This window comes from Podarcis erhardii (assembly GCF_964252035.2).
Source record: "Podarcis erhardii genome assembly, chromosome: 8".
NCBI lineage: Eukaryota > Metazoa > Chordata > Lepidosauria > Squamata > Lacertidae > Podarcis > Podarcis erhardii.
In genome coordinates, this window is record NC_138499.1 from 89,539,429 (window position 1) to 89,567,262 (window position 27,834).

At 43.6% G+C, this 27,834-nt stretch overlaps 2 protein-coding genes across 2 annotated transcripts in view; one reads left to right on the forward strand and one right to left on the reverse strand.

Annotated features, from left to right (window-relative positions):
- STING1 (stimulator of interferon response cGAMP interactor 1) overlaps positions 1–27,834 on the forward strand; it is a 157,874-nt gene that overhangs the window by 107,095 nt on the left and 22,945 nt on the right. The window lies entirely within an intron of this gene.
- UBE2D2 (ubiquitin conjugating enzyme E2 D2) lies at positions 1,376–27,521 on the reverse strand. Its single transcript, XM_081872923.1, has 7 exons — positions 27,250–27,521; positions 12,070–12,133; positions 11,072–11,103; positions 10,914–10,991; positions 10,719–10,824; positions 4,045–4,138; positions 1,376–2,735 (listed from the first exon to the last, which is right to left on the reverse strand). The coding sequence occupies exons 1-7, from the start codon at positions 27,271–27,273 to the stop codon at positions 2,690–2,692; spliced, it is 444 nt and encodes a 147-aa protein (XP_081729049.1). The 5' UTR covers positions 27,274–27,521; the 3' UTR covers positions 1,376–2,689.

Genomic DNA, 27,834 nt, shown 5'->3' on the forward strand with positions numbered 1-27,834 from the left:
AGTTCAACTTCCAAAATGTTCGGAAACCAAAGCATAGCTTCATATTGGCTGCAGGAAGCTCCCAAGCATTCGGCTTCCAAAAATAGTTTGCAAACCAGAACAGTTACTTCCGGGTTTGTGGCGTTCGGGAGCCAAAATGTACGAGTTCCAGGGCATTCGACAACCAAGGTATGACTGTAATTGTTTCCCCACCATTTCAATCTCTCTTCTGCAGTTAGTCCCTTTGGTCTGTTTTAGATTTTAAGGGACCCAGCTACTCCTTGTTTCAAAAGTGCCATGTACATAGATTGGTTGTTTCTATGTAAAATATTTAATCCTGTTTAGACCAATTCTCCTGAGAAGCCAAGCCTTCCACCATCCCTCCCTTTCTCTCCCCTTGTTCCCTGTCACTCTGAACTGCAGTCTGAAGGGCTTTGTCCTTGCATTGTCTTTGCCTCTCAACCATAGCACTTTTTCTTTTTACCACATTCAGCCTTCCATTCATTCTACTTTTCAAGCTAAGTATTTGTAAGTTGTTTCCTGTTCTCACTGAAGCTGAAGAGCAGCTTGCATAAAAATTCAACCAGAATAATGTAGGCTGAATAAACACACAACCTAATCTCCAATAGGCCAGAAAAACAAAAACAAATTAGTTCTGCCCATATAGCACATAAGTAGTCATGTGGAGAAATGTTTAGGCACTGTTCTGTCTTATTCATAGACGAGGTTATACTACTATCCAAATCTACAGCTATTCATTATGACCAGAAACCTGTACACAGAAGGATTCAGTAGGCCATTAGTTGTATCGTGACTGAAGAGAATTAGTTGCAATTCCAGAGCTCTTATTTGAGTCTCAGTCCAACCATCACCTCATTGGGTGTCCCTCATCAAGCATCTTTCTTCAACAGCAATTTAATATAATGCTGGATCCTCTAGCTGGGTTGCTGAGAGGATTGAGATAATTTTATGAAACTCCAAGCATTTTAAATGTAAACTTTAAATATTGGCTATACAAGTATAAAGAATCCCTGGTGGGTCTGAAAGGCAAGATATAAAAATTGTAATATTATCACAAAGTTGTGGACTGCCTGACTTGTTCTTGGAAACTGAAAATTTAACGACAGACTTTTCCCCCCCCAAAGAACAGGTAGGAACCTCCAACAGAATGTCAGCTCCACAAACAAGGAACATTAAGAGAGCACCCATGGAAAAAATATATAACAAGTAGTGGACATTTATTCCTTAACTGTGCAAGGGTATTTGAAAATAGACAAGGAAGAGCCCTGTGGCTGAATGAGATAGAGCCCAACACCTCTCCACTGCAGATTATACTTATTCACATTTAAGGTTGGGGGGGGCGGGGAGAGAGAGAGAGAGAGACTCATTTAACAAGTAAACTTTAAACTACATTTTTACTATTTTTCAAATGAATGCCATCCAAAGATATTTCATGTACAGTGAACATTTCCAAGTGATTTAGTGCAACAGTCTTTAAAAGCTATATTTTGTGTTAGTCTGTGCTGATGCCTCTGTAAAAATAATCCCACCTTGCCCTTTTACACCCATTCTTAAAAATTACACAAGGAATCCCTTCGCCACAGCACACAGGCACAGGTTTAGTCCCATGTTAAACAGAACTTTCTGAAATGTTGTTCAATCAGCAAGTTGCTTATCTGGCTTAACAGTCAAGCTCTGACATACAGGCATTCAGATTTCCAGATTCCAGTTTATCATGGACATTGGTGTTTTCACACCCTACTTGAAGTTTGTCTCACTGACTTGCTTATTCTATGATGAAGCTTAAAGACTGATTATTCTCAAATGCAACTTCCTAAAAAACAAGAACTATAGACTTTAAATCTTAGCCCATAAAAAAATTAAGCCTATTCACACAGTTATATGTAATGACTGTAGTAATCAGTTTATTACACAGATTAATCATTCTTGAACGTACAAGCTCCAAAGGAGCATTTGGGTCTTTAAATATACACAAGTCTGTCAAATGAATTTTTACCCTTACATCCAGAAAGACCTAAGCAGTTAAAAACTTAAGAAAATAAGAGCTATTAGCTATGTTAACTGAGAAAACACATACAAACCAAAATTATGAAGGGAAGGGGGGAGGGGGAGAGGAGCTGAAACAAAATCAACGTCACTTGATGCACTAATAGCTCCAATGCATTTAAATGCTGACCAGTTAAACTTAGACCTTTAAACACAGGATGTGGGTACAGTTTGATCTTGTTGGTCATACATTTACCTAAGTAGGTCCTTCAGAATAAAAATACAGAAACAGCTTCAAGTTCTTCACATACGTTTTTCATAACTGTTATGAGTTTAAAAGGATTCCACTTAAACAAAATTCTCCTTTTCAATCACTGAAAGCCTTTTACTCTCTGCCCCCTCCCCCTACCTTTGGTTTATGCCCAATTTAAATATTTTAGGAATGCTTTTATGCTCACAACTAGACTTTGAAGAACTGGCTTTTCACACACATTTCTTTGCTAGGAGTCAATGTTGGTATGGAATACAGTATTTCATTGTTCCAAGTATGTACAACACGCAGCACTGCTGTATCAGGTAAACATGTGCACAGGGGAAGATGAGGCGTGGGCTCATAGAAAGCAGTCAAATGGAAATCAAAAGGACTTTCTCTTTCAGAGTTCCCCTATCTTTATTTGTAGAGGTTATCCAATAATTTCTTTAATTACATCGCATACTTCTGAGTCCATTCTCGAGCTATTCTGTTGTACCTGTATGTATAAAAAGAGGATGGTTACTGAAGTGCAAACTGCACCAACCAGTAGAAGCCCTTTGCTAAGATCATATTAACCATAAGTTATTTCTAGCACCCAATCAAGCTAAAGCACTAGGCAAAGTAACTTTAAAAGTCTCCATAACATTGCAATCAGAGTACAGTTAATAATACTAATACTAATACTAATAATAATAATTCTATACTGCCCTTTATCTGAGGATCAAAGGATAGTTTACAATGTAAAAAGACATACCATACATAGTATCAAACAAAAACAGTAACCACATACACATACCACACAGAGTTTAAAAGGCATTTGAAATGTTTGAGTTCTTAAGCAGTACAAAATATTCAATAAAAACTTCAGAAAGCCTTGCAGTTCATTAATGGTGCCTGAAAACCATTAAAACAACAACCCGGGCAACAGTTTTGCAATATCTTATAAATTTTGAATGTTTGTTTCCACTTGCTCTTGCCATCTGAACAAATCAGTAGATTTTCAGTTTAATATCAGCAACTATAACTGGAAGAATTTAAGAAACATTTTACGCAGAAATCACCTGTTATTCAAGTTTGCACTTTTAGATGCTCAAATGTTAAGAACCAATTCCAGGTTCTTGTTTTTAGTCCTGACTTGTCACTTTTACAATTATCTTGATGTCGGGTGTTGAAAGATGCTGCATTTCAGAGTGTGCACTTTCATTGTGCTCAAGCTTCACTAAATGCTTTTTACACTGTTAAAGGAAGTTTTAGTTCAATGTTGTAATAGAATTGCCTCAAGCTGAACTATTCGTAGTAGTAATTGACTGGAAAAATATATAATTAAAACGAATCAATTGAACCTCAAGAATTTTTCACTACAATTAGCCTTATCTGTCCATTATTATCCCTGCAGCTACTCATGAAGCCACTCATGTATTTCTTTTTCACCTACCACCACCAGAATCAGGTTGTCTTATGGCAGAAGTTTAAGTTGTTTCTCCCTCTGTAGCCTAAAAGCAGAAACTGTAAGGATGAAGAGAGGCAACTGCAAAACAGTCATGTATAAAGGTGCAGAGGACACTAACTGAAATTTTATTGGATTAACCAGCCCAATTGAAAAAATAACCCTAATTACTGACTGAAATCAAATACTTTAAAGCTGGAAATAAAAATACAAGGCAGCTGACAGAAGCAGATGACACCCTGTAAAAAGAAAGAATAGTGCCAATGGCACAGAGTTAGTCAAAGAGTTAGTTAACAAAGTCTTCAAACTGTTTGTCCATTCTCAGGTTTTCAGCTTTAAAAAAACCTTCCATACTCACTTTTCTCTATCTGTTTTGTAGATCCGTGCAATCTCAGGCACTAAGGGATCATCTGGATTGGGATCACACAACAGAGAACAGATGGACAAAAGTACTGGAGGGAAGAACACACTACATTAGAATTTTTAAGTACAGCTGAATACAGATAAGAAGCAAGTTCATTCTATTCTTCATTTAGCCTCCATCCCTCTTTCTGTAATTTTATAATCTAGCACTGAGGTTGAAACGGCTCTCCTTCCACATGGCTTAAAAACACGGATGTGGTTCAAGCACCTTCCCATCTGACACATCTTCCCTACTCTACACATTGGGGCTGGTTGCACAATTAGAAACTATGCCTTTCCTGACTAATGGAGGGAAACAGCAGCCACATTGCCAATTGGAGTTTAAATACTGGAGCTTGGGAAGCATGAGAACAGAATTGGCACAAGAGTCCAATTTAAGGCACTGGGGGTGTATGCTCCTTCCTACCTCACCTGCAATCCTAAAGGACTTTTTTTATTTTTAAGGAAAACAAAGACTCCTTTATACTAAAAATACATAAAGAATAACAAAAACTAGAAACATGATGGTCCCTGCTGGTTTAGATGTTCCATAGTTTGTGTATAAAGCTAAAAATTCTGGGATTCTCTTTCAAATACATTGATACTTCCTCTATGAGGTTGACACTTACTTGACACTTCTGGTACTATTTATGGCTGATAAAACAAGGTCCATCATGGAACAGCACTCACTTGTACAGAATTCATATACATTGAAAGCTACTTACTGCAATGGGAAAAACTATAGCCAAGGAATAACACTCAACATCTTATGTGGCAACGAAACCAAAAAGGCTTCAAACACAACAATTTGCTGTAATATTGGATAATTGTATTAACTGCCACAAGCATTTCCAGCTGTTCCCATCAGCTCTAGCTTTGCTGCCTGGGGCACAGTTCAAAACTACCAGGTAGAGAAGGCTGCCCTGAACTGATCATAATTTGAAGTCCCTTCCCTCCCCCCCAGCAATCAGAAATATTTGATCTGAACAGAGCGTTTGTTTAAAAAAACAACAAGGGGCAAGGGGGGGGGGTGTTTAAAAACAGCTTTGCTCAGTTGGGTTGGTGTTGGTTCTTTTTTTTTTTTTTTAATGGAACAATATTTTTTGGGAAGTGGAAAGCTTCTTCTATGGATAGTTTCCCCATCCCACATCACTAGCTTGGCAAGTTTCAGCTCAAGAATGTGGCAAAAGTGCTTGGATCAGTCAGGGTGACTGCTCACAGTTTGGACCCTTGCCCCTCTTACCTGATAAAAACTAGCAGGGAGAGGAAGGAAGGCTGGCTGGACTAGGGGTGTGATGAATGCCTCCCTGCAAGATCAGGGTGCTCCCTGCCTGCTTGAAAGAGGCAGTGGAAAAATCACTCCTCAAGAAGTGGAATGCAGAATGAGACACTCTTAGTGGTTGGGGTTCTGTAGACCAGATGGATGGGGCCTGCTCTTGATGGGGCAACATGCCATCTGAAGGAGCAGGTACACAGCTTGGGGGAACTTCTAGATCCTTGGCTGCCGCTTCAGACTCAGGTGGCCTTGGAGGTGCTTTGTGCTTTCCATCAGCTTTGGCTGGTGGCCCAGCTATCTCGACAGGGAAAGCCACGCTTCTGTCATCTATGCTTCAGCAACCTCTAGGTCAGATTACTGCACTGTGGGGCTGCCTCTGAAGACAGTTAGAAACTTCAGCTTGTGCAGGAATTGAGCAGCCAGGCTGCGCACCGGGGCAAGATGCTTTGAACATATTACACCGATCCTGGCTTGACCACACGGGCTGACAATTAGTTTCCTGGCCCAATTCAAAGTGCTGGTGTTGACCTATAAAGCCATAAACAGCTCAGGACAGCAGTACTTCAAGAGCCACCTCTCCCCATACGAACCAACCCATACCCTGTGATCATCATCTGAGACCCTTCTTCATGTGTCTCCTCCACAGGAGGTCTAGAAGATGGCAACACAAGAACAGGCCTTTTCTGCAGAGGCTCCCCATTTGGGGAAGACTCTCCCTAGACACCCACACTGTGTATCTTTAGGTCCCAAGCAAAAACATTCTTCTTCTTCCAAGCCTTTAGCTAATTAAACAATCTTTGCCCTTTTAAACTTTGTGTGTGGCCAGTGTGTGTGGTTTGGCAGATCCCTCTTAAAACAACACTCTGCCTGTACAGAACAGTTACTGGGGATGGAGTGACAGCACACATGTACCACTAGTTAAAATGAAATAATTAATCACAAAGGGACTTAAAATTGTGACTGACAGGGCTATCTTCCTTGCCACCACTATGCAACATACCTGCTGTTGCCTCACCCTCTTCCAAATACTTTTTAACTAGCATCTTCCAAAGATCTAGATACAGTGGTGCCTCGCAAGACGAAATTAATTCGTTCCGCAAGTTTTTTTTTCTTGCGAGTTTTTCGTCTTGCGAAGCACGGTTTCCCATAGGAATGCATTGAAAATCAATCAATGCATTCCTATGGAAACCGCCTTCAGACCAGGTCCGGGGACAGTCTGTCCCCCGACCTCTTCTGAAGGCTGGGGGGGGGGGACAAGGGCTTTTCTTCCCACCGCCAGCCTTCAGAAGGCTGTTCTGAAGGCTGGCGGTGGGAAGAAAAGCCCTTCTCCCCACCTCCCGCCCCGCAAGCTCCGGGGACAGGAGGGCTTTGCTGCCGACCGCCAGCATTTTAAAAGCCCCCTGGACAGCGGAGGTCTTCTGAAGGCAGGCGGTGGGCGAAAGTCTTTGCTCCCCCCCGCCTGCCTTCAAAAGCCGTCCGGGATAGCGGAGAAACGCGCTGCGCTTCTCCGCTATCCCGGGAAGGCAGGAGGGGGGAGCAAAGACTTTTGCCCCCCACCGGCCTTCCGAAGAGGTCCAGGACCTCTTCTGAAGGCCGGTGGTGGGCAAAAGTCTTTGCTCCCGACGGCCAGCATTTTAAAAGCGGTCCGGGATAGCGGGAAAGCGCAGCGCGCTTCCCTGCTATCCCGGACCGCTTTTAAAATGCTGGCGGTGGGGAGCAAAGCCTTTCGGCCCCCGCCGGCCTTCCTGGACCTCTTCTGAAGGCCGGAGGGGGGCGAAAGGCTTTGCTCCCCACCGCCAGCATTTAAAATAGGTCCCCGGAGATTTCCCTATGGGCTTTCTTCTTGCAAAGCAAGCCCATAGGGAAATTCGTCTTGCGGAACGACTCAAAAACGGAAAACTCTTTCGTCTTGCGAGTTTTTCGTTTTGCGAGGCGTTCGTCTTGTGAGGCACCACTGTACTTAACACCAAGTGTTAGGCGCTGAACAGAACACATCATGTGTCACTTATTCAATTAGTTTACATGTAAAATGAGACTGACAAAAGTGGGTCAAAATGAGGTCAGGGGCTGCTTACATGAAGTGGGAACCAAATTATCAAACAGAATCATAGATCAGAATTAGGAGGGACCCATAGGATCATCTGCAATGTGACGCGGGTGGTGCTGTGGGTAAAACCTCAGTGCCTAGGACTTGCCGATCGCATGGTCGGCGGTTCGAATCCCCACGGCGCTCCTGCCCACCTAGCAGTTTGAAAGCACCCTTAAGTGCAAATAGATAAATAGGTACCACTTTATAGCGGGAAGGTAAACGGCGTTTCCGTGTGCTGCGCTGGTGCTGGCTCGCCAGAGCAGCTTTGTCACGCTGGCCATGTGACCCGGAAGTGTCTCCAGACAGCGCTGGCCCCCGGCCTCTTAAGCGAGATGGGCGCGCAACCCCAGAGTCGGTCACGACTGGCCCGTACGGGCAGGGGTACCTTTACCTTTACTTTATAGGATCATCTAGTCCAGGCTTCCTCAACCTTGGCCCTCCAGATGTTTTTGGCCTACAACTCCCATGATCCCTAGCTAGCAGCACCAGTGGTCAGGGATGCTGGGAATTGTAATCTCAAAACAATTGGAGGGCTGAGGTGGAGGAAGCCTGGTCTAGTCCAATCTCCTGCAATGCAGGAATATGCAGCTGTCCCTTCTGGGGATCGAACCTACAACCTTGGTGTTATCAGCACCATGTTCTAAGGGGAGGCTAGCAGAGCAGATAGCCTTTGGGGAGGGGGGAAACTAGTTTGGATGAAATCTGAATTGAATTTCAAATTTAACTCCATCTAATTTAAAATGATTTCAATGGCAGATTTAAAGACATACAGTGGTGCCTCGCAAGACGAAATTAATCTGTTCCATGAGGCTCTTCGTATAGCTGTTTTTTCATCTTGCGAAGCAAGCCCATTGACAGCTTAGCGGATTAGCACTATTAGCGGTTTAGCGGCTTTTAGCGGATCAGCTGATAAGCGGCTTATCAGCGGATCAGCTGATAAGCGGCTTAGGAAAAGGGGGGGGAGGGAAAAAACCCCGCAGGAACTCGCAAGACATTTCCGTCTTGCGAAGCAAGCCCATAGGGAAATTCGTTTTGCGAAGCGCCTCCAAAACGGAAAACCCTTTCGTCTAGCGGGTTTTCCGTCTTGCGAGGCGTTCGTCTTGCGAGGCACCACTGTACTTGTATCTCACCACTCAGCTGAAGTGTTTCAAGCCTAGCACATGCCTACAAAGGCTGAAAACACACTCAGTGGAATATATGGTAAGACCAGGCAGCAGGAGATTGGCAGCGATGATTGGGCGTGTGATTGGTTAAAAGGATGTCACAGAGGGAGAAAGGTTGTTTTCTGCTGCTCCAGAGAAGCGGACACGGAGCAATGGTTCCAAACTACAAGAAAGAAGATTCCACCTAAACATTAGGAAGAACTTCCTGACAGTAAGAGCTGTTCGGCAGTGGAATTTGCTGCCAAGGAGTGTGGTGGAGTCTCCTTCTTTGGAGGTCTTTAAGCAGAGGCTTGACAACCATATGTCAAGAGTGCTCTGATGGTGTCTCCTGCTTGGCAGGGGGTTGGACTCGATGGCCCTTGTGGTCTCTTCCAACTCTATGATTCTATGGTTGCTGCGGCAAGGCCTGCTGACGACTGGCTGCGGCAATTTGGTGGGCTATTTACGGCAGCGGTGTATCCACAAGATAATTGGGAGTTTTTGTGCACAGGCTCATCAAGCAAAAGGGGTGGGGGTGGGGCATAGGCTCCAGGTATCAGATGCATGTAGCAGCCATGGTAAAAGGGGAAAGCTGCCTGGGCATGCTCAATGTCCCTCTCATTACTCTCATTACTCAATGCATTACTCAATGTACCTAAAAGCATATTCTGACTATGCAGCTAGTTTCATGTTTTCAATAATAGCCCTCAAGTTGTAGAATACTCTCCCCAAGGAGGCTCACATAACAATTATCTGTTCTACCTCAGCTTATGTGCAACAGTGCTAAACCACAAAAACCGTATTGAGTTTCTGTATGCTGCTTATAGATGATTGTTTATTTGTTTATTTCATTTCAACAATTTATATACCACTTAATTACAAACACACACACACACACACACACACACACACACACACACACAAACCAAAATGGAGATAAGTTTTGGTAACTAGCTAGTAAGGAAGCTACACTATGGATTCACATAATAACCTCTTTTAGAACCATTTAGGCTAATGACCACCACACAATACCTATTTTCACACACGTGTGTGTGTGTTGTGCTTACTAAATACAAATCAAACAAGCCAAATCAGATCCCAATCTACCTGGGGCATCAGAAAATTTTCAGATTCAAAATTTTCCAGAAACCGTCACCTCTGGTTGTCATATCTTTTGCTTGACTGCTAGTCTCCAGACGCTGTTTGTCCCTTATTTTATGTATCCCTTCAGTACTCCACACTGACCTTTGTTATGCTTAGAAAGCAGCAAGTATCTCCTTCACCTGTGATACAGGCATCTTCTGGCGAATGTTGCACACATGCCAAGATGCTACTTTGCCCTCTCAACCATAGTCAAAACAAAACAAATTCCTTCCAGTAGCACCTTAAAGACCAACTAAGTCAGTTCTTGGTATGAGCTTTCGTGTGCATGCACACTTCTTCAGATACACTGAAACAGAAGTTTCCAGACCCTTCTATATAGTGAGAAGGTGGGGAGGGGTATTACTCAGAAGGGTGGTGGGAATGGGTGATTGGCAGATAGCTGTGATGAGCCTGTTGATGACTCTTAACGACTGCAATAGGTTAACAACTGCAATACGTTAAGAGTCGTCAACAGGCTCATCACAGCTATCTGCCAATCACCCATTCCCACCACCCTTCTGAGTAATACCCCTCCCCACCTTCTCACTATATAGAAGGGTCTGGAAACTTCTGTTTCAGTGTATCTGAAGAAGTGTGCATGCACACGAAAGCTCATACCAAGAACTGACTTAGTTGGTCTTTAAGGTGCTACTGGAAGGAATTTGTTTTGTTTTGACTATGGCAGACCAACACGGCTACCTATCTGCCTCTCAACCATAGTACATGCTTGAAAAATGGTCCTCCTAACTGTTAAATATTGGCAGACTAGCCAGCTCAAATTCAGTAACCTAGCTGGGCAGAGGAAGCTTTTGTAAAATGCACCATGCATAGCCTTAAATACTTAATTATAATCAAGAAACTCGGCAGTAAGGGTGTGTGCCATTTAAGGAGATGCATCACCTTGGGAAATATGCAATACCTTTTACATTAACATTAGAAATCACTTACCATTCATTTAGGCTCAGAGCCACGATGCTTACCTTTTGAAATAGTTAACGCGGGAGACCACTGTGACCGTAGAATATCAAGACAAATACTGCCATTACTGTTGATATTTGGATGGTAAATTCTTGTTGTAAATGCAACCTGTAAGATAAGGACATTCTTTCATATAGCTTTTATTTACTAAAACAGATACTACACCAGCACTGTTAGGATGTAAACAAGAAACCCACCTTAGGTGGTTTGAAGGGATAATCTGTTGGGAAGTGAATCGTCAAGAAGAACACCCCACCCTGATAAGGACTGTCATTCTGAAAAGAAAAGAAAAACTATTAGAAGAAAGTTTAAAGTTTAGTTTATAAATGCTATTTCAGGTTTGAAAGATACTTACTGGTCCCATTATTGTCGCTTGCCAATGGAACACTGGAAGAGGAAGGAAAACGAAATATGACCTTACTTGCAGCGATCAGTGCAAATAGAATGCCTTGAATATGGTGCAGCAAAAGTAGATCCCTGTCACCAATATTTCACTCTTAGCTCAACTAGGGAGTCAGTATTTCAAGCTTACTGTCTGGCTTACACGCTCAACTTCGTCAAATGTCGTGACATAATCAGGGCATGGGCAACATGCAGGAAACCCAACAAAACATGCCGTGTACAGAATGACTCCTGCAACAACAGTCAAGGCCTCAAATGAAGTTAATTGTTCAGTGGAAGTAGATGTGTGTTCTATTCACCCCTTCATGTTTCACACCAATCTATTTGGAAGAAAGGCATTTTTCGTATTGAGTATTTTAATACAGATAACTACTTAGAAAGGTGCAAGAGTTGCCTCTTTACCACAACACACAACTTACTTCTTGTAATAGACCTATCAAAGTTTGTTCAAATTAGTCACTAAATGCTTCATTTAACACATTTATTTTCCATCAAGTAATTTACTGGAGAGACAGCCTTACAAGTAAATTTAAAAGCTTAGTTTACTGAATGCATAAATAATTCAACAAAAAGTTATAAAGAAATTAACAACAAAAATTTGCTCAAGAAAAACATTAAAGATTCTATCATATGGTCAAGTAAACAAAAGCTACTTTTAAAAAGAGTGAGACCATCACCAATTTATTTTAAGTTGAAATAAAGGGCATGTTGCCTTTGGAGAGGTTTGGGCAGGTAGTCACCAGTGTGAAATTTGTTTAACCAATTTAGTCACTGTTTAATTGTATATCCTAAAAGAAGATTAAGATTATGTAATTCTCATTCTAAATTGCCTATGCCTGTTTAAAGATTTTAAAAACATAACCTCAATTGTATATGTGCAGGTCAGTTTTCCTCTCTGCCTGCCTGAGGAAGTGCTCTTCTGAAGGCTTTTTCTCAATTATAGGTACTTACTATCATCTCCAACAGGCCCAGCCGAACACTGTGCTGGAGGATCACGTGCCAGATCATTCAATTCCTAAAAACAAACACACAATTGACTCAAAATACAGTATTTTTATTTCCACACAACAGCTGTAGCAAACAGCACTCTACTATAGCTTTTTTATTAGTATTAAATGCTAATTAAAAACTTACAGAAAAACTGAGAAAATATCAACATTAATACAAATGCTAACATATGAAGCAACCTGATTTTGGTGAAGCACAGCAACTTTCTTCCAGTGATTCAAATGAACATTGTGAACATTAAGGAGGCATAGTTCTATAACTTGCTAGACCATTTGCTTCTAATTTAGTTTTATTTTGTTTCCAGCATTAAATATATGTTTCACACAATCATGTATGGCAGAGGTTTTCAACCTTTTTGGGTCCACAGCTCCCTTGACCAACTACATTCTTTCTGCGGCACCCCAGTGGGGCTCAGGGCCCAGTTAGGTCACCCCTTGCCTGCAGAGCCAGCGGAAACGCGAGAGGACATCAGAGGAAGGGAGGGAGGAAAGAGGGACAGAGGCCAGTGCTGCTCATGGCACCCCGACCATCATTCAAGGCTCCCCATGGTGCCACGGCCACTGTATGGCCAAGGTATGGAATTAACACCTTATGCTGAATTCTAGCTTCAGGCAAGAAAAATAGAAGAATATTAGTTGGATTCCCTATCCCACGTTTTCTCCAAGACTCATTTGCTAACTGCATCATAAAGGAAGTTAAGTGTACCAATGTGCAATGTATACTTCCAACATAATGGATGGCTATTTCACTTACTTTTCTTTAGATTATTAAGAGTCACACACATAATTCATGTGATTTTCCTTCCAAATACATTTCCAAATATCATTTACATTTTTGATAATGAAAAAGATATTTAATTTACTCTGATATTATCAATACTCGTAACATACATTGTGGAAAACCTTTGGGTCATTCCATATAAATTGGTCCAATTTTTAATGAATCTTTTACCTCATGTCGTCCAATTTTCTTAAAATTTTGTACACTTGTTGAATGATCAGAACTAAGCTTAAATCTAAAAAAAATATTCTTATCTCATCCTGTTTCTGAGTTATGAGGGTTTGAAATTTCAAAAAATTGACAACCTTATAACCTCAGCCCAGAATCGAGATATTTCAAAACTTTAAAAAAAAAAAAAAAAATCTCTTCAGAACTCCATGGGCTTTAATATGATATGGTACATGATGTACTTATTTTAAATTTTAAAGTTAAGTTACATAATGTATTTTTTTAAGCAATTAAAAAATGATTTAAAAATTCACCCCAAATTGTATTAATTATTACATATTTCTAAGAGCTTGCAGCAAAATTTCATCCTAGTATCTCAATGGGATCACATTAAAAAACATATTTTGTGCATACATGTTGGGCTTATTGGGTTCTATTTAGGATAAATGAGTCTTCTTGGAGTAAAGTATAACAGAATAAACAAGACTTCAAAGAATAATATCAGTTACTTCAGGCATTTCTTCAAAAAGTTATTCAATTAAACAGTATCTGAAAAGCTAGTCAGGCTTTCCTTTTAATAAATGTTCCAAAGCAGAGTGGTAACTTGCTGTTGCAAGATAGAATTAATGCTTTGAAAGAATTCTTGTTAGTACTTCATTTCATGATTATTACAACAAAATCTGTATCAAACAAAATTCTGAAAAAAATAAACTTACACATTAAACAAGCCTGAAAACACTGTTGCACATGACGTTTCATTTTTGTGAACCGCCCTAAAAATATAATATTTGCCGATATGCAAGTTTGGCCAGTTGCAGGCCTTGGTTCAGTCCTTGTTAGAACTAGTGCTCACCCTACCTTAAGCATATCCCAACTAGATGGGTCAAGAAATGATGATGCTAGTGACCAATTTTACTAAAAAGATTACAGCAATATATCACATTTTACATGCCCTTTTTTTCCTTCTCAGTCGTAAGTGGAAATATATTTGTACATGTCAGATTCACCCAAAAGTTAGTAAAATAGTTAACTTGTGTATTCTCATCAATATGACAATAAAATAACTGGAGAAGTGTTCGAAACTCCCATTGTTCTCCCATTGCAACAGGGAATTTCATTAGCACAAGCAGTTTCTGAGCGCCTAAGATTTCAGATTAAAATTGCAGAGTGGAAGGAAAGAAGGACCTTTTTCTGCCTCCGCACTTCCAGCTACTTTCTGAAGACTGGAGAAGAGACCCTTTTAAGAACATTAGGGTGGGCAGGGGAAGGACTTAGACCATGTGAAAATTGAATGTAATATTTTAGCTGCGGTTCATTCATTTTCAGCTTTGTATTGTTATTAAAAAAGCATGCCTAGACATTCCGTTGTTGCACCCATAACCTAGGTTTAAGGTGCCATCTAGCTCCCAACCTTCATATCTCAGTTTCTAACACTAAACTGGAGCACAACAATACAAACTGATCAATACAAGAGCTGAGGTAAGGCTGAGTCTCAACTCACCACTGAACCCTGTACAACAAGCCACAGCTTGTCCATACAAAGCAAAGCCAGTCAATGCTGGTTCAGACAAGCTGAAACCACTTGGTTTGAAGTCTTGTTTATTCTGTTATATTTTACTCCAGGAAGATGCATGTACATGTACGTAGGGCTGGGTGATATCTGGTTTTCAATATCGCAATATATCACCAGCTAAACATAATGATATTTCAATATGTCATAATGTCTGATAGCATCCTTCCATGTGGCTGCAGAGGGCCCCCTTTCGTCTCCCCATGGCAGTGGAGGGCCACATTGGGTTTACCCATGGTGGCAGAAGCCCTCCCTGGGCCTCGCAACCTCCTCCCAACAAGCGTGTTGCATGCGTGATGTCATGCACATGTGATGAGCCACCCCAATGCTGTGCGGAACTCAGCGCCTCTGCTTCAACTAAACTATTAAAGATTTATGGGGAATATATTACTCGTCTATGGAGTTTTGTGGGCATATTTAAAATTTAAGGAAGGAGTAGATTTGCAGTCTGATTATAAAAGCTACACTGAACCTAGATCTACACCCTATATGTCAAGGGTCTACAAATTATGGCTGGGCCTGGTAACTAAGCAGAAGCTTCTAGTAAGCAGTTATGAAGTCTAGTTCCACGACAATACCATACGAATTCATCAACACTGATGCTGAATTTGGGTTTTATGTACGTTTGTTTAATTCTTCAATTTTATTCTTCCAAGAAATTTTATTACGAGAACACAGAAGAGATAATGAAAACCAGATTTTAGGCATTATTAAGCTCCTTCATTTAAGACCCTCACAATTATGGATTGCTTAACCATTTCCATAACAAATGATCTGAGCCAATCACAATCATATGCCACTAAGGAAATGTCACCTAGAGAGAAAATCCAAAACCTGAGAAGATTTAGCACTTAACAAACGGAACAATGCATGTAAATTCCACCTAATAATACTATAACAAGTTATTTCAACAATAAGTTAGAGGGTGGATAGAAGAGTTCTTTTGTATTCTAATTATGAAACAGTGCCATATCAACTGCCCCATCACATACCGATTCATACTTAACTGGAAGCAAGCAGCCAAGCATTCAACGGTACTTCTGAGTAAACCTGTAAAGATTCAACTTCTAAAGCACACTGAGCATTTGTTTAACGGTTCTTTCTCTGCCAGTTTAAATGCAACCTTTAGCTTTTAATTAGAAAGGTAAACAATCTCACAAAGAAGTGTTCCTACCTCAAGCATCTAAATAGGAAGCCCAAAGAAAACAACAGAAGTATCCACCTGGATTCTTCTCTCAAAGATTTTACTTTTATTTTTTGAGATTTATAAAGATTCGGGTTCTGAAGAGTCCAGTGGTGTCAGAGAACGCTCTCTAGGAGCTCCCAACCGCTCCCGCCCCTGACAATCTTGGGCTCAAGTGAGCAATTTTCGGCATTCCCTCCGCCCCAATCAAGCGGCCATTTGCCACTTAAAAACTCAGGCCCGCGCTTCATTCTGGCGGGTAAGCGATTTTTGGCATTGGCTGATCAATTTTTTGGGGGGGGGGTGGGGGGCAATCCTGAAAATCACTCACCTAACAGAACATATCACACATCCGCTCGCGCTGCAGCTGCCTGATCGCCGCCATGAATCACGCTGGCGGAGATCGGGCGGGGATATGATAGGTGGTTTCTACGGCATGGGGAACCAAAAGGTTGTGTTGGGGAGAGATTCACTGACTGGTTCTCTGCGTCCCCTGTCCACTGACAGAGACCCTCGGCAATTTGCAAGTGCTCCCTGCAGAGGCAAAAGTTTGGAAGGAAGGCACAAGCCTGAACGGTACAGCGGCTGTAAGCAGGCTCCTTTGCCCTGCCCAGGACAGGTGGGGTACTGTCCCTTTAAGGAGGAGAGTGCCTGGGAAGGCGGTGGCTGGCTGCTTTGCGCTCTCTCTCTGGGCCTGATCAGCCACCTCCCTTCGCTTGGATCCGTCGGCCGGCTGTGGGAAGCCGGTGCAGCCCCTCTGCGGCTATGCTCCAGCTACAGCGGCCACGCGCTCTGCCCCGACGGGCTGCTGCAGGTCTCAAGCAGTTGTGCCATCTCCAGGGAAGCGGCTACCTGCAGCAGCCCGTTGGGGCAGAGCGCGTGGCCGCTCTAGCCGGAGCACAGCCCCCACTAGCACTACCCGTGTATAAGACAAGCCTCAATTTTGAACCTCATTTTTGGGTCAAAAAAGCTTGTCTTATACACAGAAAAATACGGTAATAATCAATACAAATCTGAGGTTCTGCCCCCCTCCTAACAAAAGCCTGCCCCCCCTAACAAATGTCCTGGCTACACCCATACCCCCCATCCTACTGGTAGAACGGTAGCTATTTAAATGTTTTATTTGTATATAGAACATGCTTCTTTATAATTTTTATAATTTATACAATATATAATTACATAAAATGATAGGAACATAATGAAATATTGTTGAAGCAGAAAAAACATAAAATCATGGAGCTGGAAGAGACCCCAAGGGTTCTTTCTAGTGCAACCCCCTGCAATGAAACTCAGCTAAAGCATCCATGACAGATGGCCAACCCACCTTTGCCAAGGAAGGAGAGTCCAGAACCTCCCGAGGGAGATCCATCTCCCATGTATTATAAAAAGTAAGCAACACTTATTTGACCCAAGTTAATTGACACAGAGAGGGAAACCTACAGATACAGTCCAAAAGGCGCACAGGGGGTTCTGTATATATCGGAGAATTTTAAAAAGCAAGTGGTCCTCACTGACCTGGTGCAAAAAGATTTTGTTATCCGGAGGAGCCCTGTCTACAAAACACTATAGCCCTGCATACCTGGGAGTAAGGCCCACTGAAGCTAGTGCAGCTTTCTTCTGAGTAGACACTCAGCTATTTACTAGATGCAAGTCAGCAACACCAGACAACCCCTCAGCAACATCCAAAGGGCCTGATCTGCTAGGTGCCCAGCAGCCCTACCCACTGCTACCCCACCACCCCACTTACCTGACCTGGGGGTTTGGATCGCGGGCTCTACTGGGCAAAATGGGAGCCTCAGCAATCACCCTCCTGCCAGAAACAAGGAAACACACATGGGAAAAAGGAGCACCCCCTTACCCACTTGTGATTGGCCAAGCAGTTAGCCAGCCAATCAGGATTTTTTAAATTTTTAAAAATTATCTCTTCTCTTCACTTCTTACTTCCTCTGTGGCCCCCTAGCCTTGTGCTGTGGCCCATTTACACATTTTTCACCTGTGGTCCTCTTGGAATATCCCGGGGGGGGGGGGGGGGAATATGACCCCCGGTTGGGAAATACTGATCCAGGGAACCACTCACTATCATTGTCTCTGTCTTATACTGACTGAGCTTCAGTTTATTGGCTCTCATCCAGCTCATTACCAAGCCAAGACACTGGTCCAGCACATCCACTGCCACACCTGCAGATGTAAAGGTGAAAACAGAGCTTTGTGTCTTCAGCATACAGTGGTACCTCAGGTTAAAAATGCTTCAGGTTACAAATGCTTCAACTTACAGATTCCACTAACCTAGAAGTAGTACCTCAGGTTAATAACTTTGCTTCAGGATGAGAACAGAAATTGCACGGCGGTGGTGTGGCGGCAGCAGGAGGTCCCATTAGCTAAAGTTGGTACCTCAGGTTAAGAACAGTTTCAGGTTAAGAACGGACCTCCAGAATGAATTAAGTTCTTAACCAGAGGTACCACTGTACCACTGCCAATGCATGCCAAAATTCTGAATGGGTCCACTCAGAGGCTTCATACAGATATTAAACAACATGCGGTATATAATTGAGCCCTGAGGGACACCATATTGAAGGCTTCATGATGCTGAAAAACAGTCCCCAAGCATCAACAACTGAAAAGGACCATCCAAGTAGGACAGGAACCACTACAGAGAGTGCCACCCTCCCTCAACTTAGATGGCCTCCAGGAGGATACAGTGGTCAGTGGTATCAAAACACAGATTATCATATAAGGGACGCAAGGTAGTTTCTGTGCCAAGGCCAGGCTGAAACCACAATTGAAATGGATCTAGAAAATCAGACTCTCCAAGAGCATCTGGATCTGGTCAGTGACCACTGCTCAAGTACCTAGCCCAAGAAAGGAAAGGTTGGCAAATGGCTGGTAATTACTGAGGTTCTCAGGATCTAGGAATGGCTTCTTATGAAGCAGTCTTATCACTGCCTCCTTCAATCAAGCAGGAACCACCCCCTCTCGTAAAGAGGCACTGACCACCTCTCTAGCCCATGCAGTTGTCTCCTCCCTGCTGGATTTTATCAGCCAAGAGGGGCAAGGGTCCAGAGCGCAGGTAGTCACTCACACTGATCCATGCACCTTGTCAAAATCCTCAAGCCGAAACATCTGAAATTCATTTAACAAAACAGGATTAGACAGCGCTCTGGACATCTCTCAATGTTTAACCACTATAACAGTAGAGTCAAGGTCCCGATGGATACAAGTGATTTTATCCTCAAAATGCTTAGCAAAAAAGTCACAGCGAGCTACTGTTGGTTCTGCAAGGCTCCACACTACCCGGAAAAGCTCTGCCGGACGGCATAGTAAGGATGCAATGGAGGCTGCAAAGTACAGTAGTTTAATTTTACACCAATCACAATGAACTATAAATAAATTATCAATAAACAAACCAGTAAAATAATAAAACCATGTAAACCAACCAATAAAACAACAATGGAGTTGTAATGGAGGATCAGGGAGCATCCTCTAAACTCATTTGTATAGCCCAGATTATGGATTAGCACAATATCTGATCAGTCTTTATCAACCCACAGAGCTGTACAAGTACTCACACTAGGACTCTGAATGGACAATCCTCAAGACAGAAGCCCGTTAAATACACAATTGCACTGAATGAGCAAACCTTTTGTATTACTCTCACAGGGAGCAAAAAGCCTGTTAACTAATACAATTGTCTTTGTATCTAAGAGTTTTAGCCAACTGTGCATGCAGAACAACTTCCTCAAGACCAACATAATTTTCTTTCTCTCGTCCTCCTCCCAAACCTGAGTAGGGGTGCAGGGAAACAAAGGAGGAGGAGGACAAGTTAAGTTGCTTTCATCAACACTGCAATGCATTTTTCCAATATTCTTTTATAGGTGAAGTATTTTTCTTTAAATGCAATTTTGACTAACAATAAACCAATTGATTAATTTCAGTTAAAGCTTGAGTCTGTGGTCTTTGCCACTGGTTACTTTACCAGCTGATCCACTAGGTTCTAATGAGAAAATCTGAATACGGAGCATGCTGCTGGGTGTCCTTTTCAGCAGTGGGAAGACACAGGCACTGCCTTAAGCAATGGATTTCTGACACCTACACTTATGCAAACAGGCTGAGCATCATTTGGTGGTCTCTTATGAGAAGCATTCCTTGTTATTTAAACTTTTCTCTCTTACAGTTTGAGACAACTTTTTCCAAGGCTTGTCTTGCCAATTAGCAGTAATGACAAGGAAATAATTCAGATGGACAGCTAGCTTACAAACTATCTTCTGTACTGCTCATTCCTGAGAAGAAGAAGTCTGGATTTGATATCCCGCTTTATCACTACCCTAAGCGGCTAACATTCTCCTTTCCCTTCCTCCCTCTGTGAGGTGAGTGGGGCTGAGAGACTTCAAAGAAGTGTGACTGGCCCAAGGTCACCCAGCAGCTGCAGTTGGAGGAGCGGAGACTTACGAGTCTACTGCTCTTAACCACTACACCACACTGGCTCTCAGAGAAGCATTTATTGCAAATTAATGACAAAACTAGTATCATTTAAAGCACAAACAGAAGTATCACCATATACTCTAGGTAAGAGTTTACATAAAAATTAGAGCAGCATTAATTGTTAAAGCTAAGGTTAGTACATGACTACTCTAGATCAGGCTTTCTCAATCTCGGCCCTCCAGATGTTTTTGGCCTACAACTCCCATTATCCCTAGCTAGCAGGACCAGTGGTCAGGGATGGTGGGAATTGTAGTCTCAAAACATCTGGAGGGCTGAGTTTGAGGAAGTTTGCTTTAGATGAACTTTGTCAACCAACAGGAATTCGTATCAATGTCCTCTTCAATTGCCAAGAAAAAATATTACACTTTGGTAATATGGTCCTCCCACTCCAGAAGGGAACCTGTATGCTAAAAGCAAAGGAATTCCTTGTCAGATTTGTACCATAGTCTCCTGTCTGAATTTGGTATCACTTGCAAATCTCAGTAGGAAAAAGGTTGTTTACCATTTGTTATCAAGGCAAGGCATAAACACACATAGGGAACTTCAAGATTCAGAAACTATGTTGAAGCTTCTTTTTAAACCATCTCCTGGGCAGGCAAGTTGGTCGGCAACTCCAGCAACTGAACTTCACACTCCACTAGTCTAATACAGTGGTACCTCGGGTTACAGACGCTTCAGGTTACAGACTCCGCTAACCCAGAAATAGTACCTTGGGTTAAGAACTTTGCTTCAGGATGAGAACAGAAATCGTGTGTCGGCAGCTGGAGGCCCCATTAGCTAAAGTAGTGCTTCAGGTTAAGAACAGTTTCAGGTTAAGAACGGACCTCCGGAAAGAATTAAGTACTTAACCCGAGGTACCACTGTAGTGGGATTCTGTCCTGATCCTGTTGTCATTCAATGTCTTCATAAACGACTTGGATGAAGCAATTGTGAGGACGCTCATCAAATTTGCAGGTGACACCAAACTGGGAGGGATGGCTAATGCTGCAGAAGACAGAATCAGAATTCAAAATTATCTTAACAGATTGGAGAAATGGACCCAAGCTCACAAAATGAATGTCAACAGGGACAAATATAAGGTTCTGCTCTTAGGCAGGAATAACCAGATGCACAAATATAAGATAGCAGAAACCTGGCTTACTAGCAGTACATACGAAAAGGATCTGGGGTGTTGGTAGACCACAAGCTTAACATGAGTCAACAGTGTGATGCAGCCGCAAAAAAGCTAATGTTATTCTAGGCTGCATTAACAGAAGTATAGTGTCCAGATCAAGGGAAGTAATAGAACCCCTCTATTCTGTCTGTGTCCAATTCTGGGCACCACAATTTAAGAAGGATGTTGTCAGGCTGGAATGTGTGCAGAGGAGGGCAATCAAGATGATAAAGGGTCTGGAGGAGCACTTGAAGGAGCTGGGTATGTTTAGCCTGGAAAACACAAGATTGAAAGGAGATGCGATAACCATATTGAAATATCTTAAGGGCTGTCACATGGCAAAGGGAACAAGCTTGTTTTCTCCTGCTTTGAAGGGTAAGGACTCAAATCAATGGCTTCTAGTTACAAGAAATGAGATTCTGACTAAACATCAGGAAAAACTTTCTGACAGTAAGACCCTCGGGAGGTTGTGGACTCTACTTCCTGGGAGGTTTATACGCAGAGGTTGGACGGCCATCAGTCACGGATGCTTCAGTTGAGATTCCTGCATTGCAGGAGGTTGAACTAGATGACCTCAGGGTCCCTTTCAACTCTACAATTCTTTGATTCTATGAATATACTACAGGCAACAACCATTTTACGCTAGTTCAATGCACGTGCGATCATGGCACACATGCACTGCTGCAACCCAGAAGTGGCCAGAAAAGGGGGCTTAGCAAGGCATAAAGATCAGACTTACATGTAAATCGGGGTTGCCTGTACATAATATTTTCATATTCAGTATGGGAAAAGATGGGCAGGAGAAATTTGGCCCAGTTCATGGAGGCTTTGAAAGTTCATATGAAAGGTGATGTCTGAAAACTGCTTCTTAGGCAATGCTTTGAATCTGACTGCCAATACAGATATAAAATATTTATGAATCTGACAAGTGGCAGATACAGGCGGCAACCCTTTGGTTCTGTTCCTGACCCCCCTGTGTATCAGTGGAACATGCATAAGCCCATCCCATTTCTGGACCACTTCCAGGTCAGCAGTAACAAGCATGTGTGTGATCAACGTGTCAACTGGACGCATGAAAAGTGGTTGCTGCCTGTAAACTATTATGTTTTTAGTGGTCCCTGATTTTATCTATAAGCTGCCTTGAGTCTGGACCGAGGAAAAGGTAGGGTATAAATAAATATAATTATGATGATGATAGGGCACATGCATATATAATCACCTATTTAACCTTTTAAATGCATGTAAGCAGTGAGTAGGAAAGGGTGGAGCAGCCCTGCTTGGGTGTATTTTAAAGGGGACAGTGACTTTCAGACTCGTTTTCTACGTCTCTAAGAGCCAAAGTTTTCGAAGTTATTGCTGGCAAAGCCAAACAATAGAGCTGTGACCATTCCTTTTCTTGCTGGGAAGATTGTACTGCTGGGTGTCAGAGTCTAAAGGCATTCCATGTTGCAGGCAATGGTGACAACACTTGCCAGTTCCATCATCCAAAGAGATAGGAAGTAGTTTCCAGTAGCCTCATGTGGTCAAAGCTCTGCAGAAGTTTTGTCAACACCGCTGCCAAACAATCTCAGCAACAGCCTACACCCACTTCAAAGTTCTTCAAACCTGGGAGGAAAGCTGCTCCTCCAGTCTTCAGAGGCTTTGGCAACTGAATTTGCTGGAACCTGTATATATCTGATGGAATGCACATGCATTTTTGCACCATCATGATATTTGAAGGGAGTTTGAAAGCAAACATATGAGAGATTTGCAAAATTAGTGAAGAGAAAGACTAGAATAACTCAGGATTTCATGTATGGCTTTTACTTTATGACATGTATATGTAATAGATACATTACATGCTCATGGTTCTTTCTGTCCAGCCATTTTACTTTCAAAACAGCCCTACAACATAGATTAGGTTAGGCTGAGCACACACAACTGGCCCCAAAACATCCAATTGGGGCTGACCCAGCCCGTTTTGCCATCTGAGGCAAAACAGGAAGGTGCCACCCTGCACATGTGCCCTTCTTGCTGCCCCCACCAAAGCTTCACCTTCCAGGGTTGCACAGCTGCAGTTTCCTGAAAGATCTTGTGATGTTCCTATGAGATAGCACAGTGGCCTTGCATGACCATACCAAGACCCTGGCAAGCAAAGCAGGGAAGCAAAGTCTCGGGAAGGTCATGTTAAGAACTTTGGAGGCCTGCATGCCATTTTGCAGGGTTCTGGTGAGATCTTGCTGGAATCCAGAAGCTGCGGCAGCTACTTCTCTTTGCTTCTCTGCTGGTGGTGACAGAGGGGGGAGTGCCTGCAGAGGCACCCCCTGGATTCCACTGTGTAAAGCAACCACTTCAGTCTGCCTCATAAACAGGCCAGCTCTGCAGCCAGTTAACTTCATAGGTATCTAGGCTTTTCTTAGCCTTAGTAATAGGTTTTTTTAAAAACAATGCACATCAAAACACACACACATACACATTGAAAGTCAGCAGTTAAGCTTGTGTACTTTCTTATGCTGAAAATGTATCTGCAAGTTTTGAGCTTTATCTAGTGGGTTTTTTGCAGTCACAATTTGAATGTGTGACTAAAACTGAATGATAATAGGTTGTGAGCCTGCTCTACCCTACCCCCTTTTCCAGCCACTTCTGGAGTGGGTGCAATGCACACATGCATGGTTGCGTGTCAGCTGGACATGCCTAAAACGGTTGTTGTCCATATTCAGAAATGTATGTATCAACAGACACTCTGTTATTATTGGCTGCTGCTTCATGTCAAACACAATGGCAAATCTTAGTTGGCTGCCAAATACTAAGTGGCATGGCCCTACAGTGACTACTTACCTGCATGATTCATGTCTCCTCCTGACCTCTCTCACAGTTCAGAGATGACTGAAGTTAGAAGCACATGGCCAACAGGAGAAACCAAACCATGTGGGCTTAACTGGGATGGGAGATGGCAAAAGAGAGTTGCAAAACAGAGGTGCAGATTCCTAAATGAGTGTGCATGTCCACAGTTACTGTAAAGGTGGTGAGCAAGGTGCCTTTGGATATTAATTTTCATTAATTTTCATTATTAAATTTAGATCCCACCCTTGCAATTTTCACAATACAGTTAATATACATCCTTACAGACTCATTTTTAATTTCTTAGTCAAGAATCAGTCAGCAGCCAATGCCAGACTGATTCACCAGATGATGACCCAACCCCAAGTACTATACAAAACCTAAATGCACATTAAAAACAATGTCCTGTATCCCAGCTGAATTCAGCAAACTTCCAAAGGATCAATATTGCAGCTCGTCTACTTTTATATGCAAGAGATTCTTCACCTCTACCAATACAGTGAATTAGTAAAGTTCATAAAAGAGAAAAAGAAGCATAGGCACCTGCAGGAATTTTTCAGGGAGGCAATGGCAAAGACAGACACTGAAAACAGAATCTGCAAGCTAGTTTCTCACAAGAAAATGAGAAGAATAATGCCTGAACATTTTGTCTCATATCTTAGGTTCTACAAATACTAGAAGCTTTATAAAAAATGAAAGCTGGGGATCTGGACATCATGAATGATTGGGGAGGGGGGTAACCACACATTTGATCACTTGTGACCAAGATGCCTGGGAGCCAGGATGGCACCTGACATCTCCACCATCTGGGGATCATTGGAGCTGGACTGTTTTCACACACTAATACCCCATCCTGTTGAATTCTATCAGTTATATTTTATCTGTACAATCGAAATGAATTTCTGGAACCCAAATGCTTTTTCTGTTGCAGCCTGAGCAGGTGCACTCCCCATTAAGAAAAAGAAGTTGGAACAGGAGAATATATATGTGGGCTGTCCCTGGATCAAGTGACTTTTCTTCTTTCAAGTTCTCAAACCTCAAGGTTGTCATCTGAACTAGCCAGATCTTTAACTGAGAATCAATCAGTCAGTGCATCATTTAAAGCAGTCTTGCCCCAAAATGGCAACTAGAAATTCCATTTTGGCGACTGTAACCTTGATTTAAGGATCCATTTGGCGCCTGGCTTATAGATCCTGTGTTTCTAACACTGCATATGGCACCTTAACAAGAAGCTGAATACTCATATATACTGCTAACATTTTTGAATTCTGTAACTGAACAACTCAAAACATTTAGAGTATATACTGTACTGTATATAAAACATAACACACAACAGACAAATTCCATTTTCATAAATCTTAAAGTTTCTGTTTGATGCAAAAGGCATACTGTTACAAAGTCTATACCATAGTCACGTATGTTACTATAAAAGACAGCATAATTTATGCTACTGCTAAATCACCTGGGACTATTACCTGTCAACCATAGCAACCAAAAAGCACCAGGAATCTCCTATGGGAGGACTTTAAGTGGAGGCAAATGAAGCCACCACCTATACTCTTGCTGCAGGAACTAGCTGGAAGCTAACCCTTCCCTTATATGTGCGTACACACGTGATATTAGGTACCACCAGCCAGGAATGTTTGACCTCATGATCAATATTGTCAGGCAATACCATCAGGTTTCCCATATTATTCACATCTCCTGATACCAACCAAATAATATGAAATGTAAAAACTATGCCTTAGCCCCAATAACAACTGAAACACAAGAGCTCTTACATAATGTCCATGTTTTTAGGACTAGTGACTTCAGTAGGCCTGGAGAAAAGGAATTTATCCACAAAAGTTTCAGGTCTTCTTAAAAGCTATGTGCACAAGAGGGAGATTTTCATATTGACTTCCTCACCTCTGTCTTTGACTGGTTTTACTCCCAAATAGAATACTAGCTAATGTTAACCAGTTGAAAAATAAGGGTCCAAAAAGTAACCTAAGTCCTACTCGTGTTTACTTGGCAGTAAATCCAACCCAGTTCAGTGCAGCCTGAACTGCAGCTTGAATGTTCCTTCCAGAAACAAAATGAACCTTTAAGCCACGTTTCTGAAGGTGAAGCAAAGAATTCTGTAGCACCTGCGACATAGGCACTAGAAGGAGTGACTGAGGATATAGGTGTAGCTGTAGCAGGAGGAGTGAGCAGCAGCATGGCCCTCGGTATGAAGACGGCCAAAGCCAGTGTGCGACACCGCCACCGGCTCAGCTCACGGCAGGCAGACGTCCACGTAAAACTCAACGGAGTAACTCACTCCACGGATTTTGAAAGGAAAGCCATTAGGCTTTGGCCCCCACCTCCATTGCCTACTTTGGTACAGGATTTCTACGGAGCAAGAGGGAGCACCTGCAGCCCAGGGAGCTACTCGGGAGGGGGCACACACGCACACACCTGTAGCCCCACGTGCGGCTGATTTTAGCCCCTCCTAGTCTGAGCGGGGTTCGCTCGTTTGCTCCCCTCAAGGGCCTTCGAGCCGGGGCCAGGATCCTGCTTCGAGGCCGCGCCTCTCCCGGGGATGGCCACCAGGCTGGGGTTTGTTTTGCAAGAGTAGCATCAAAACTGCATCGGGTGAGGAAGGCAGGGAAAGCCTCCGGGGAGGGAGGCCGCAAGGGCGGCAGAAGCTCGGGGGAAAGGACCGGGGCGCCTCCGAACAAAGAAAGGCTCCCTCGAGAGGCTGGGAACGGAGCGCCCCCTCCCCGCAGGCGCCCCCCGCCGGCCGGCCGGCCGGCCTGGATGCCGCGGCCCGAAGCTGCCCCGAGAGCGCGGGAGGCCGGCCGGCCGGGCCCAGCAGAGCGGAGGCAGCGGAGCCCCTCACGGCCGCCCAGCCCAGCCGGGCGCGACCCTGCCGGGGGCGGGAGGGAAGCCGGGCCCGGGGAGGAGAGGAGTCTTCCGGGCCGCCTCCCGGCCGCGCTGGCGCCTTACCTTGTGGATTCTCTTCAGCGCCATCGCGGCGGCGGCGGCGGCGGCGGCGGCGGCGGAGCCTGTTGAGGGCGGCGCGCGAGGAGGGAGGAGGGAGGAGGGAGGGAGGGAGGAGGAAGGAGGGGGACTACTTTCCGGCCGCGGAGGGAGCGCGCAGGGCGGTTCGGCGGAAGCGGGCCAGGCGGGGGCGCGTCGAAGGCCGGCCGCTCTGTCCTCCTTCCTCGCAGCCCTGCCGGCCTCGGCGCTCCTCTGGCGGCGCTGTTCGCCCGCTCCCCTGCGGAGGCGGCGGCGGCGGCGGCCTCGGCCTTCCCCCGCCCCCCGCGCGCGTGCGCGCCCCGACTCCCGCCCCTTCAGGCAAGCGGCTGCCCCGGCCGCATCACCCGCACGGAGTTCTTTTATGACGCCTGCAGCGTCGGAGGTCAACGGGATTCCTCCGCACAGTGTGCGGAGCCCAGCGGCGCATGCGCCCTTTCACTCGGGTGGGCTAGCAGTAACGCGGGCGGGAAACGGCGTGACAGGCCGGCCGGGAGGAGGCGGCGAGAGCGGGCGGCTGGGCGGCGCGGGGAGGAGAGACAAGCAGCAGGTTGG

What these genes read in the sequence shown, in the direction of transcription:
- UBE2D2 (XM_081872923.1), bottom strand. Translation starts at nt 27,273, where the DNA reads ATGGCGCTGAAGAGAATCCACAAG. An exon ending in ATCCCTTCAAACCACCTAAG is followed by an intron (nt 10,825 to 10,913) that starts GTGGGTTTCTTG and finishes CTTATCTTACAG; the next exon opens with GTTGCATTTACAACAAGAAT. An exon ending in CGCGTTAACTATTTCAAAAG is followed by an intron (nt 4,139 to 10,718) that starts GTAAGCATCGTG and finishes TCTTCCCTCCAG; the next exon opens with TACTTTTGTCCATCTGTTCT.